The following is a 14,949-nucleotide window of genomic DNA, read 5'->3' on the forward strand; positions in this document are numbered from 1 at the left end:
GATAAGTAAACATTTATGAAATGAACAGCTGAGGTAAGAAAATTATTCATCTCACCTGTGGTACCTTTGGACTTGGTGAGCACTGCCAAGAGTTTGTTGTCTTTCTTGGGTGACCATTTGTAAGGTCTCCCAGCGATTGTTGAGTGTCTGAAATTTAATTTAAATTAATTAACAAAACATATCCACAACTTATTGGTAGAGCTTCAGAAATCTATAAAAAGGCATTAAAGTAGTTATCTTTGATAGGAAAGTTAAAATAAATACTATACCCATAAAGTCTAGTAATAATTCTTGTGAAATATTATAAAGGCAATAAGATATATGTAAGTTGGGCTACTCCCCCTTTAAATTGAAATGGTAAAATGGCTCAAGCTATATACAAAAAAATATTCTGATGTGCAAACTCTTTCTGTTAATGGATTGGTTCTTTAGTTATACAAAAATTGAAATGAGCCTTTTTTCAATTTGAAAAATTAGAATCAAAACACACATAACAGGATTTATTTAAATATTGGCTAAAGATAGTTTTCATTGTTGTTATAATTTATGAGCATATTAAATGTTTTTTAATTATGTATTTATTATTTTGAACTTAAAAGTTAACATTTTTTCATTAAGTAGTTTTGGATTCATACAACATTAAAATTATAACCCCCCCCCCTTTTTATTAAAAAAATTTTTTTTTTAACAAGAACTTAGAATTTTTTTTTCCAGTTAATGTTATGTAATTATTTCTAATATTTAAAAGTTTCCTTGGACTTGGGTACAAAGCCTTTTAATGTTAGATTTTGTGTCCGTTTTATCTAAAATTTACTTGTGATGTATATGAAGTTTGTATTTATTTTTTAAATTCATAATGGTTTAAAAGTAAATATTTTTTCATAATGTATAAAATTGTGAATTTTAGGCAGGTATTTTATTTCTTTTACATAATTTTATATATTTTTTCAGTGTCATTATTTTAACTCAATGGTTATAATTGTACAAAGTTTATATTTGAAACTTACAACTAATATTGGTTCTAAAGTAAATGCTTTAAAATAATGAGAATTTAAATTTACTGCAACAAATCAGTGATATTGCAATGATAATTCAAAAAGATGTGGTAGTGATTATATTGTTGTAAAGTCATCTTATTTTTATATAAAAATATAATCTTATAAAAATGTTTTTTTTAATTTACTTACAGCAATCTGTTCCCTGATTTTTTCAGCAGCTTCGGTTTGTCCCATAGCTGTGAGTCTATCGGCAATAGAATTCAACTCTTGCAAACGAACTTCATTGGCTTTAAGATCCTAAAAATAGAACAGAAATATTTTTAATGCAAGATAAAATTAGTAACGAAAACATTTCAGCTATATTTGATTCAGTGTTTTTCTTTAAATATTGCTTGATATTACTGCTAAGCATTTCTTTTCTTTAAGGAAGGCATATTACATTTACTTTGTTTTAACAAAACGTTAATGTATGTGATTGGAAATTTACCTTCTGGAAATCATCAAACTTCTTCTGCATTTCTTCAACCTGCTCTAGATCTTCTCCAACATCTTGAGCAACAACTACAGTTTCTTTCTCAGTGATCCAAGAGGCAAGTTCTGCTGCTTCACGCACCAATTGGTAGGCACGGCATGATTCTTGCAATTTCTCACGGCGTTGGTTGGCAAGGTCAATTAAGTTGGCATATCTGAAATATTATAAATACAAATGAAGCTTTTCTCACCAAGCATGATAAGATGTTAAGAAAGCATTGAATAATATCAAAGCAGTTTATATAACTTTCTAAATTATTACTAATTTCCAAAGATTAAATTTCTTTTCATTACAACTGCATAAACAACATATATGAATGGTCATGATAATGTTTTTAAAGTGCACCAAAATGTACATTACATAAAATAAATTCAAGGTATAAAAATTTAATTTAAATTGAAACAAAAAAATTACCTTGAATTTATTTTATGTAATGTAAATTTTGGTGCACTTTAAAAACATTATCTTTCATCTAGCAATTAATGATATAGATATAAAATTTTCAATGATATTTTTAAAAAGTGCAACAGAATGTACATTACATAAAATAAATCCAAGGTAATTTTTTGATTCAATTTAAATTAAAAATTTTTATACCTTACTTTGTAAAATTTATAAAAGTGCACTTTGAAGATAAATAAATTTTAAATTGAATCTTGTACTTTTATTTTTAAAGCCTATAGTAAAAACATTTTGTTTAACAATTTTCATGCCTTGGATGAAATGCTTTTCTAACTTGTATCTTATCTTTTTAAGATTATATTTTAAAACTCTCCTTCTCTCTATTTCAGTTTGTATTTCTCCTCACACCAAAACTCATTTTTGCAACCCCCTCTTTGTATTATTACAGGTCTAAATATTCTGTTTCAGTTTGTATTTCTCCTCACACCACAACTCATTTTTTGCAACCTCCTTTTTGTAATACAGATCTGAATAATGAGAAAATCTGAATTTTTTTAACAAAAACTTTAAAATAATTTAGATTAAATTTTTAAAAACTTCTTTCAGAATAGAAAATCTTTAAAATTTAATAAGGAACATATTTTCACAGGTTTCATTAACAAATATTCAGTACATAACGAGAAAAATAGAGATGAAAATTTCAAAAGGAGTATATAACTGGTTACGGTCAATAGTAGTTCTTGCAAGCGAAAGTCCTTGTTATTGTTATTCTATTATTATTTAAAATATTTTGTGTTCTGCTCTTTCGTGCGAGGACTAATTATTAGAACTGAACTTTTATGTAGGTTTAAAAACATCTTTTGTAGTCAGTCTAAAAATAACCTTATTTCGAAATTAATACTTCAAAGTATAAATATTTTTATCTCTAACTATAGATTAGAATAATTTCAAGAGTATCAATATACATGAAAAGATGCATTTTTAATATTCAGCCACATAAAGCTGTCATGATTGATAATCTACAATGCGGCAGCAGTTTTCATATTTTCAATAATTCATCACATCCTGTCAGATGTGTGAAAAGTTCATTTTTAGTTTACGTTAAATATTACATACATTTTTACCGACAAAGATATATTTTTGCACTTGCACATTAAAATAAAGTAACACGTCACATAAGTTAGGAAATATAATATAAGAAATGCAATTTTAATTTTTTCCTACTTTCAAAATGTTCTACTTACTGAGTCTCAATTTGATTCTGTCGTACGGAAATGGTGAATTCATCCATGAGATTGTTCCGGCTGGCAGAAAGACTAGGGTCAAGTTTTTTCACATAAGCAGCAGGTACAAAACCCTGGCGGTCATTCACTTCAACTTTCCACCATTCCTAAAATGAAACACAATTTCTTTGAAATTGATATCTAATAAGACAACACAATTCTAACCGAAAATATTTGATCGTATCTGGTGAAAGACATTTTCATGTTTTATTATTTTAGCAAAAGATCCAAATAAAAAAATGAAATTAATCCAAAAACATTGAAGCAAATAACACTTCTTAATGGCAAATATTTAAATCCTACTTATGGCATTTAGCATGATATGAATCTCTTTAATCAAAGAAATGCATATGTTTGTATATAAAAAATTTTGAAAGTATTCATATAAATTCAAGAAATTTGTGGAAAATATGCATTTTTTTTTTGTAAAAGTATTAGGCTATTCTTTGACACATCTTTGTATTTGTTCAAAAATCTTTCTTTGACTAAGAAAAATACTCAATGGTATTAGAGAGACAATTAAAAATGGATTTATTATGTACATAGAATTTGCATGTGATTTTCAAATTATCTTGTGTTTTGTCAGTCAGAGGAAAAACCTTTTCAAAAATGATAGAAATGCAAATCTTTCAAAGAAATTACCTTGTTAGCACTGTTAAGCAAGACGAGTACATCTCCTTTTTTCATAGAAACTTCACGTGGTGACTTTTCCGTATAGTCATAGAGAGCCATCACCTTTTCGCTGCCAAGGTCATCAATAACTGGAGCTTCTTGTTGCTGAAATGTCAGAGAAAATAATGGACAAATAAGGAGTTTTATTGCTTGCATTTAAAAAAAAAAAATATCAAAGTTGATGTAAGATTTTCATTATAAATTAAGTACTATAATAAATGACAAATATTCCACAGGTAAGAAATTGTAAATGACTAATTATTGTCTAATGAGTAGAGCATCACAAGCCTTGAAAAGGAACTTTACAGAAAAAAAAAAAAAAATTAAAAAAATGACATTACTTACCTGGATTAATAATACTCATTAAAACTTAGTGTGTATGTTTTGTTTTTAATATATAAAATTATATATGAATTCACTTTTCAATAGCTAAATCTACAAAAATATTTTTAATAAATTTGAGAAAAATAGAATTTATTCTCATGATTGAAATTATTTTAAATTTTATCTGACAAGAAATAATTGATAGTTATCTCAACTTGATTTAATAAATTTCAAATAATGATAAAAAAAAGCAGAAATATAAACTTTAATTATTGAATTCCAATAAAATATGAAACAGTACAACCATTAAAAAGCTAAATAAAATAAAATTAATTATAGAGCTTATTGACTTACAACAATGATAGATCATAAAGATTTTGATGGTAAAAAAATCTTAAAACATTAAGCTAAAATGTTACAATTAGAAATGATTCTATTGGAACTATTTTTCATAAATTTCTGATACGAAGTTTTCAATCTTTTTTATTTTATCATTTGGAAGGAAAAAAGACATAATTGGATTTATAATATTCTAGGATAAAATAGCTCTGAAACAATTGTGAAAGGACTTCTATGAATTTCTTTTGAAATTAGCTATATAAAAAACTAACCTTAAAATATATTTAATAAAATGCAACATTATTATCATTATTATTATACGATAGAATATCAAGCGCCTTTGCTTGTCAAGATATGTTTTAATTTGGTTTCGTTTCAATTTAAAAGGTCATGCTTGCATGATTTTAGTTGGTGGGATTACTTATGCAAACACAAGTGTCAAGAAAAAAAAGTAGTATGATATGTAAGGAATGGCTAAACCACAACAAATGGAGCTTTTTAAAATATATAGCCCATAGAAATATTTTTAAAAAAATACTTGTCACATAAGTGCATAAGTGATTACTGAAACTAATACAAAGTAACAATTGAAAAAAAAAAACTAAATGCATGAATGTGTTCTTTCATTAAGAATAAATTTTTTAGTATATGTAAAATTAAACAAACCCAATTTTTTTTCTTCTTTCTTTAGAGAGTTAGCTAGATAATAATTTGTTGTAATAGTTAATTCATTCATGTTAAATCTTAATAAATAAGCATTCTTACTTTGCAGGCTAATGCCTGTTCTCTCAGTCCTTCGATGACAGTCCTGTAGGCTTCTAAATCTGCAAAGAAGGCCTCATGCTTTTTCAGTAAAGCCTTGAAAAAAAAAAAAAAAAAAAAGTTGTAGTTGAGAATAATGCAATTATCAAAAGATATCCAAAATGAATAATGAGAATAGTTAGAAGAGAAAAAAAACTAGATCAAACCTCAGCAGAATCTTCATCTTTGCCATAATCCGTGTTTGCAGCAATCGGTTCTTTTTCTCTCATCCAACTCTCACCTTCATTGGCATCAGCAAAATATTGTTGTGCTTGTAAGGAGTCGTCAAGATCTTGTTTGCGTTGATTGGCTTTGTCCTAATTAAAGCAAAAAAGCAACATTGGAGTTAATGAATAAATTTAACCATGTATACATATGTATAAAAAAAATATGTACAAATAAATTTATCTAAGAGGCATAATAATAAAGACAAAATGGAACCTTCATATTTTTTTTTTATTGTAACAGACATGCACATGTTTCAGTAGTCTTCAATGACGAAAACAAACTTACTGGATTAAAAACAATTAAAATCAAAGAGTGAACAAACAAAATCTGGAAAGTCATCAAATGGAATACAAGATGATAATTATGGAAGTAATAATACAACATAATGGGAAAAGGAAAGACAAAAATTATATGTTCATTGATATTTTTATTTATTGTTCAGACTTCCTTAAGATGGCTTGAGAAAGTCTTTGGACAATAAAGATAGAATGCCTATGAACATATAACTTTCATGTTTGCCTATTTTCATGTATATTGTTTTGTATTATATGTCCAAACATGTAGTGAAACAAACGTCTCTACGTAATTTGCTTGCACATAAGAATATTCTATATCATACAAACAATAGATATTTTCATTAATTTGGTCTAATCGACTACCAAGATAGCATTTAGTTTTCAAATACCATTCCTATAAAATATACAAAAGATTTTTTACTAAAATGTGGAATTAATTCATAACATTTGTGCCACATGGAGATGTATTTTTGAAACATCATTAATGCAATACAATATTTAATTAGCAAAACATACAGGTGTCATGGTTGAAGTTGATAATAAAAAATCATTCTCTTAAATCATAATTTTTTTATGAATACAAACTATGAATTAGCATGAAGCTGAAAACAGCCATGCAAAACCTTTTACTAAGACAATATTGCATTCCTATGAGAATTCAACTGCAACATTGCATTACTATTTACCAAGAATTTCTTCAACATACTTTTTTTATTTAATTTTATAACAAAAATTCTTCAGAATACTATTTTTATAGAAGAAATACTAAGATTATTAAATAAAAACAAGAAACGCCCCCCCCCCATTCAATATCTGAAAAAGTATTTGTAAAAGCTGAAAATGTTTTTCTAGCAGTTTTTAAAAATTGATTAGAAAATCTTCACTTCATTATTTTTATTTCCCATTGTTTTTTCCAATCTATGCGAAAAGCTGAGTACCTAAAACCAATATTTGATGGAGGTTTCCAATGCATTACAACCCCCTCCATTAAACCACCCACATGCCCTCACTAAAAATAATTTTTAAAATGTGTTAGAATATGAGAAAGTAGTTCTTAATTGTATTTAAAAAAATTAAAAAACAAATTTCAGTGAAAATTCTACCGTTGAGAACAAGAAAAATTTACTTTTTATTAAGAGATTTAAAGTAAGCATCAGATTTCCTAACAAATATGTGATAGCTGATTTTTTGCTAGTAAATTTGATCCATTAAAAAAACTGAAAAACCTAATGAGATTTTACAGTAGTTAGTTGATTTTCAGCACAAAAAAAAAAAAACAGAAAAAAAAAAAATGCACTTTAAAAAGGTGAGATCGTATCTTTCTTACTTTTAAACCAGTCCATTTTTCTTCGAGTTCTTGGGTTTTTTGCTGAATTTCTTCAGCTGCGAAATGTCCTTCTCCAATCATACCCTGTCCGAGTTGACAGACATTTGTGATGCGACTTTCATGGCCAGTCAGTTCAGCCAATAAGCCTTGGTGTTTCTTTATTAAACTCTGCACTCCAATCAAATCACGGCCCCTGTTAGTAGATGCAGCAATTGGTTCTTTCTCACGGATCCAGTCTTCCTCGTCTTCAACATCACGCAAAAATTGCTGCAGGCAGAGTGCATCATCAAGCTTTTGCTTACGGCCTGACAGTGGTTCCTGTCAAAGAAGTAAAACAAATTTTAAAGATATTTTATACATTAAATTATAGGTGTATTCAAAAATACTAAATATCTATTGATGTAAAACTAATGAATATTACCTGAAGATTTTTGTAACGGTTCAGGACTTGTGCATTCTTCTTTTCAATGTTATCAGCATCAAAATGACTGGACTCAACAAATGCCTGAGCCTGAACATGGATCCCATCAATGCGATCCTAAGTTAATTAAAGAACATGGAAATAAAAAAAAAAATAAAAATTCAAAACCAAAAATACTAAAAAGAGAAATTTGTAATGAGAATTAGCAACAAAATGAAAGAAATAAGTAGTTGAAAAAATTAATAAGATAAAAATACTGAGAAAAAATAAGAGAAAAAAAAACACACAGAGGCAACTTATGTTTGCAGTTAAATAATGTCAGCTTGCTTTTAGAATCTAATCTGAAATTCTTTAAATAGTCGCAAAATGAAAAGTAAATGTCTTCAGCAACAAATATTAAAAGGGCATTCTTTTCTGTAAGAAATTATTGCTTGAAAAAGATCTTCAAATTCTGGAAAGAAAAATCTGATATTTCTAGTCTGAATAAATGAATATACGTTGACTGTGACTTATTCTTATCAAACATATGAAAAATGATAACAGACATCTATATTTTTTATATGAAAAATTAATTCAAATAGATTTAGTTCTTTCTATAATAAACACAAGATAAAAGAAAAAAATCCTACTTGATGAGCCATAATGTCTGCTTCCAGTAATCCATGTTTCTTTTGCAGGTTCTGCACACTGGTTAAATCCTACAATAAAACAGATTTTTTTTAATAATAATAATAATAGAAATATTTAAGATTAAAATAGATTATGACTTTTCAATGAATAGTGAGTTTTGACTTAATAATGACCTTGCCAAAATCTTCTGACATCAGCTGACCCTCAACATCAACTAACCAGCCTTCGATGTCAGTCACGTTGCGAAAGAATTGCTGTTGTAAACTGGCTTCCTTCAGGTTACTTCCTAAAGAAGAAAAAGACATCATTTATAGGATGCAACTCACAGTCAATGCAGAAATCAAATATAATAATAGATTACTAACTACACTAGACCATGTTAATATTTCATTAAATAATGATAATTTAGTAAAATCAATAAATTTCAATTAGTATTATTGGTATAAAAATAATCAAATATTAAACTACATGAAATAAAAAAAGGAAAATTTAGTAAATATTTACAATCAACCAGGGTTCAAAAGAATCAGTCTTTTTAGTTATACATAGAAATTTGTTAACTTATTTCAAAACCATATTCACAAATATAAATTAAATATATTGTACTTAACTGATATAAGTGATAACAAAAACTATCTTTCTCTCATATCAATATATTAACAAAATAAAATGTTATAGCAGTCCTTTGTCTTACATTGGCAAAATTTATAGTTTAAAAGTATAAATTTATGAAGATAGAAAAACCTTGTACATAATTATCTAACACTGTACCATTTGAAGGAATAAACACAACTTCAACGTTTTAAGTTTGGTAATCATTAAGAATGAGTATAACTTAAGACACAGATGGAGCAACAAATGCACTTGAAGCCAAAAATATTAATTTATAACCAGGTTTTATTGAATTACCTTTATGAAACAAAAGTTATAATTACATCAATTACATTTTTGTATATTCTTTTAACACTTAACTGGACTGCAATAAACTTGTGATTAATCCTGAAAAGTTTTGAATAAACTTTATCAAAGTGCTCTCTCCATCTATGAAGGATATGTGGAAAGTAAAAAAAACAGCACCTTATCCTTGAAGTGAGGTAAGCTGTATTTCATCAATTTTATTTCTGTCCATCCATTTCTAATTTTATTCTTTTTAAACAGAGTTTCTCAATTAAGAAATCATATTCCCTTGTCTAACATAATCATAATAACTAATCAAAGATTAACACTATATATAAATGAGCACATAGTTTTTCAATTTCTTCTTGTGTCATACCACACCCCTCCAAGATCTGTTTTGTGCAAATAACTAGTTAAAAAAATTACGTTTTGTAGACATGAATTCTTATAGACTCATTAACACAAGATTCATTCATTTTTTTTCCCCAGCACATTCACTATATCATTTTTCAAGCAAACCATATTCAAACACTTTGGAAAGGTTACATTACTAGCATTAAAATAAGGTTTAGTAACAAACTTTAACATAAACTAAGCAGTGATCGGCATGAGTTCTTCATCATCAATAACAACAACCTCTTCCAGTATTCTGGCCAACCCAACTTCACTTAACTTTTTAACTTCTGACAGTAATGAAATGTCACCATAATTCTTACACTCGTTTCCTCTGTATAATACTACAATTAATGCCTCCTACCAGTTTTATGGGGCACACTCATTAATCATGTCCATCTGCAACAGATCAGTTGGAGGTTTCATTATATTTGATCCAACACATTTGAAGATTTCTACTTGCTGTTCATGGATATCAGCTGACTTACAATTATTTAGCTTCTTAAAAGGTAGATTTGACCTCTTCAAGAGACATTTCTTAGAACACAACTAGACTGCAATAAGCTTGTGATTAATCCTGAAAAGTTTTGAATAAACTTTATCATAAGTGCTCTCCCCATCTATGAAGGATATGCGGAAAGTAATAAAGCAGCAGCTTATCCTTGAAGTGAAGTAAGCTGTATTTCATCAATTTTATTTCTCCACCAAAGTCCTGTATGCAGCTCCTGGTGCACATCAGTTTTGATGATTTGGGACCCGGTTATCAGTCACTCATGTTTATCAATAGTTTAGTCACCTTTGAAAACAGCACCAAGCTATATTTTAGTGTCATTCTTAAACCAATCCTAGCATTCATGCTTGCAGTTCTTTAGAATTTTCTTACAGGCTTCATAAATTGATGTCCTAAAAGCAGCCACCTGTTTTTATAACATAGATCATCTCATTTACTAATTCTTTTTGCATTTTCTCATTAAGACAACAGACATTGAATCATTAAGAAATACCAACATCACTAACTCTAATTTTCGGTTTCACAAAAAAATCAAATTTGATAACGCAATGCAAACATCAAGTTTTTCTCATGTTATGTTTTATATTTCAAGCTAATCATCAGTTTTCTTTTTTCAAACCAGAAGATATACAAGTAGTTTTTAAATTATACTTCTGCTAAAATATGGTATTACCAATTGTTAAATTATTATTTATATAATAAATTATACTTCTGAGAAAATATGGTATTACCAATTGTTAAATTATTATTTATATAATAAATTATACTTCTGATAAAATATGGTATTACCAATTGTTAAATTATTATTTATATAATAAATTATACTTCTGATAAAATATGGTATTACCAATTGTTGTGTAAGTTACGGTAGGTCGGCACGAACGTGAAAATATAATGTGAATTGTCCAGCACGCTAACCACTACGCCACAGAGCACTGCAGCTTAGTTTAGTGATTTTAAATAACTTCACATGAAAGAACTACGAAGCCAAACCGGTGTTCTCTTCTCAACTGTTCCTTGTGAACGATCCCCAAACGGTGTTAAGTGGTGGCAGGGGGAGGAGGAATTTATTAGAGAGAAAATATTTTACCACTTCCATTGATCTTAACCGATTTTGGCCGTGACTTCTCAGCAGAAAAAGTATAGAAATCTAAGATTATCGAGGAATTTGAGAAATAATAAGCCTATTACACACCTCAGATATTGTTCTGCCGTTTGTGCATATTATATTTGCATGAAATATCTTGATTTTTAATCCTATTAAGGTCAAAATCCGACGGGAAAAAATGAGTTCATTTTATTTATATAGAGATAATAAATTATACTTCTGATAAAATATGGTATTACCAATTGTTAAATTATTATTTATATAATAAATTATACTTCTGATAAAATATGGTATTACTAATTGTTAAATTACTATTTATATAATAAATTATACTTCTGATAAAATATGGTATTACCAATTGTTAAATTACTATTTATATAATAAATTATACTTCTGATAAAATATGGTATTACCAATTGTTGTGCAAGTTACTATAGTAAACTGTTACTCTTGCACTTGCTTATTCATCAATCCAGATTTTAAATTTTTGTCTACATTAACATTAAAGTCATCAAAAATGACAATCTTGTTTGTAAGGGAAATCTTTTGAATAATTTCATGCAATGCCAGATAGAATAAAACCTCATCATCCTAGCTAGATGTCATAGTTCGAATGTACATCTTCACGAATGCAACAAAAGATCTCATTACAAGAGGTAATCTTATTATCAGGATTTGATTACCAACTTTACAAGGAGGTTTTAGATTTGCAAAAAGCGAAGTTCTTCTAACAAAGGCCACACTAGATTTCATTTTACATTCAACCCAGAAAAAAGGTTAAGAAACTGCATATTATAGCAAGCCTCGTCTATGCCACTATGCACATTTCAAATGCACACTCAAAACATGTAGTAAGCGAATAAGTCAAGCAATGTCCAAACATTCCAACAGCTGATATTCAATTACATTTTCTTGCAATAGCAAGATGATGCCCACACCTAAGTTGCAGCGCACTGAAATCATTTGCAAAGGCAGAATCCTTCACAAGTTCCATATATTTATATGATGATTCACCGCATCTTCAGATGGTTTCCACCCTATCACTTTCCTTTAATATCATCCTTTCCTCGTCTAACTGTAGGTAGCTTTTTAAACCAGCCACAGATTACCTGAACTGCAAACAATCTACCTAGTTTTAAAACATGTAACTTTCATTCCTTTACTTGTCTGTTCCAAATATTTCCACCATAAGTCAGGAGCTGAATCTAGTTTGTTAGAAGCTCTTCAATACACTTATCACTTGAGTATATCTAAGCAGTTAAGGAGAGCTTTTCAGCCATCCCATTAATAAAAATCTTGGAAATATACACATAATGTCAGGTTTTATGCCCACAGCAAACAATAGTCAGATGGCTTTTGTGATTTACTTTTTATTTAAATTTTTTAACTATAATTATTTTAACACAACAATTCAAGATGTTACAAATGTTAGAATGTGGTGGAATATTCTTATTCGTTTAACAATAATTCTTGTTTTTGTATTTACATGTTTTATGATAAACACTTATCACTATGACTACGGCTGCTATTATTATTTATTGTTTTATAGTTATCACTGACTTGGCATGTGTTGGATGGCTTTTACAAATTAACTTCCAAACTAACCTATCTCAGACCAGGCCTTTATCCATCTTTCTCTCAAGTTCATCCTTATCACTTCCTCCTGTTTTTCTTAGCCTTTTGTGAACTAACCATGATACATCAACTGTTCTACATTTACTAACCCAAGAACTTCATTCTTACAATGTGACCAAACCAAATCTCCTATTTTCTTATATTGTCCAGGTTTAATGTTCCTAAAAGTCATCAAATCTAAGTCTATCATTAGTGCAGATTATTCATCCATTGTATCATTCTCATTATTTCTTCCCATGCAACATCACATCCTCATCCATCACTGGCCAGGTTTCATTTATCATTACAATGTGTACACATGCCTGATAGATCCTCCCTTTAGTTGACAGTGATAATGATTGCTATGCATATATTTCAGCATTTTCAAATTAAACAGCATTAAAAAAGTATGTAAAAACTGATATAAATTTTTACAAATACTTTTTTAAAGCTATTTAATTTGAAATAATTTTATCAAACAAAAATAAAATGAAAACTAATAAAATCCATAATAATGTTGATGTATATTATTTTATTTGTTTGTTTGTTTGTTCAGTTTATTGGCCTATCAACAGCTGCATGGTCATTTAAGGCCAAATAAGTTCATTTTTTTTTTTTTGGATGTCTTAGTAAGGTAGGTGTTCTTTATTTTCCAGTATGTCATGGTAAGATTGGAGGAAGGTCTGTAAGAGATTTGGGTTGAAAATTTTTTTTTTTTTTTTTTCTTTTTTGGTAGATTAATACTTTTTTTTTCTTTTTTGGTAGATTAATACTTTCAAGTAATTTAGAATTGTTTTTTCATTTATTTTTTCAAAGAGATCTTTAATGTTGTTAATGCTGTAGTGTTTTTGGCGTAAGGGAGCTAGGTCAATGCAGTTAATTAAAAAATGTTTAACAGTGTAGTTTTCTTGGCAAGGTAAGCATTCAGGTGGATTTTCTCCTTTTAATAGGAATGAGTGGGTGATATTTGTATGCCCTGTTTTTAATCTTGTAATGATCACTTCTTCTCTTCGGTTTAATTTAGATTTGGGATTCCATTCTCCAAGTGTAGGTTTGATTTCTTGTAGCTTGTTTTTTGTATAAGTATTCCATTGTTGTTGCCATTTTGTTTTGATATACAGCTTTATGGTTGGTTTAAAGTCAGTGTAGGGGATTTTTATGTTGGAGATTTCCAAGTTTAGTGACTCTTTAGCAGCTAGGTCAGCTTTTGTGTTCCCTAGAATGCCAATATGGCTTGGGATCCAGCATAGGATGATTTGTTTTTGAGTATGAAGAAAATCGAGTTTGTTTAATCGATTAGTTATTAGCGGATTGCAAATGTTCTTTTCTTTTAATGAAGTTAGGACTGATAAAGAGTCCGAAAATATTATAAACTTGTTCGCTTGATCAGCACTTATAATATTAAGGGCCAGGTTTATTGCTGAGGCTTCAGCACTTAAGATGGAAGACCTATCAGGTTGGCGTTTTTGGATTTTTCTTTGCCGATAAATAGCAGAGCTTCCGACTTTTTCTTTGGTTTTAGCTCCGTCAGTATAAATGTGTTCATAGTCCGGATAGTCATGAAGGATGTCATGTATTTTTTCCATATAGATGGATTTGATTGTGTTCGATTTGGGGTGTTTAGAGAGATCTAATAGTATAGGAGAGTGTTTTGGATGTTCGGGTGGGTTTACAGCAGTTTTGGAAAGCCAGGGTGGATGTTTGAGTGTAGAAGCTTTGTGGATTTGCGAGATGTTAATTTTGGCTTCGTCTTTTATTTCTTTCATACGGAGACCATAAGGCTTGATTGCTTTTTCCTTTCTTTGGAATAGGATTTGGTGTTTGGGGTGAGAGACACTCTGGTATATAGGGCTCAAAGTGTTAGATGCAAGTTTTGTATAGTATTGTAGGGCTAATTTTGTCCGTCTCATTTCAAGTGTAGGTTCATTCGCTTCTGCATAAAGACTCTCGACTGGTGTAGTGGGAAATGCTCCAAGTGCTAGTCGGAGTCCTTGGTGGTGAATTGTGTTCAGTTCTTTAATGTAGGATTTTCTTGTTGCACCGTAGATAAAGCAGCCATAGTCCAACTTTGATCGTATCAGTGTTTGATAGAGTTTTAGAATTGTTTTGCAATCAGCTCCCCAGTTTGTATGAGATATGGTTCTCACAAGTTGCATTCTTTGGTTGCATTTTT

The 14,949-nt window shown here is 29.0% G+C and overlaps 1 protein-coding gene across 16 annotated transcripts in view; it reads right to left on the reverse strand.

Annotated features, from left to right (window-relative positions):
* The window catches only part of LOC145286048 (spectrin alpha chain-like), a 132,536-nt gene that overhangs the window by 58,220 nt on the left and 59,367 nt on the right, over nucleotides 1–14,949 (reverse strand). For all 16 annotated transcript variants that reach the window (XM_080134683.1, XM_080134695.1, XM_080134693.1 and 13 more), the window contains exons 18-28: nucleotides 8,427–8,539; nucleotides 8,253–8,321; nucleotides 7,624–7,740; nucleotides 7,203–7,520; nucleotides 5,519–5,668; nucleotides 5,316–5,408; nucleotides 3,858–3,992; nucleotides 3,177–3,322; nucleotides 1,486–1,684; nucleotides 1,188–1,295; nucleotides 56–147 (exon numbers count right to left, since the gene is read on the reverse strand). In XM_080134683.1, coding sequence (XP_079990809.1) covers nucleotides 56–147; nucleotides 1,188–1,295; nucleotides 1,486–1,684; nucleotides 3,177–3,322; nucleotides 3,858–3,992; nucleotides 5,316–5,408; nucleotides 5,519–5,668; nucleotides 7,203–7,520; nucleotides 7,624–7,740; nucleotides 8,253–8,321; nucleotides 8,427–8,539 — 1,540 coding nt within the window. The remainder of the gene's footprint in view (nucleotides 1–55; nucleotides 148–1,187; nucleotides 1,296–1,485; nucleotides 1,685–3,176; nucleotides 3,323–3,857; nucleotides 3,993–5,315; nucleotides 5,409–5,518; nucleotides 5,669–7,202; nucleotides 7,521–7,623; nucleotides 7,741–8,252; nucleotides 8,322–8,426; nucleotides 8,540–14,949) is intronic.

Source organism: Euprymna scolopes, chromosome 10, assembly GCF_053919585.1.
Source record: "Euprymna scolopes isolate OS-2025 chromosome 10, ASM5391958v1, whole genome shotgun sequence".
NCBI lineage: Eukaryota > Metazoa > Mollusca > Cephalopoda > Sepiida > Sepiolidae > Euprymna > Euprymna scolopes.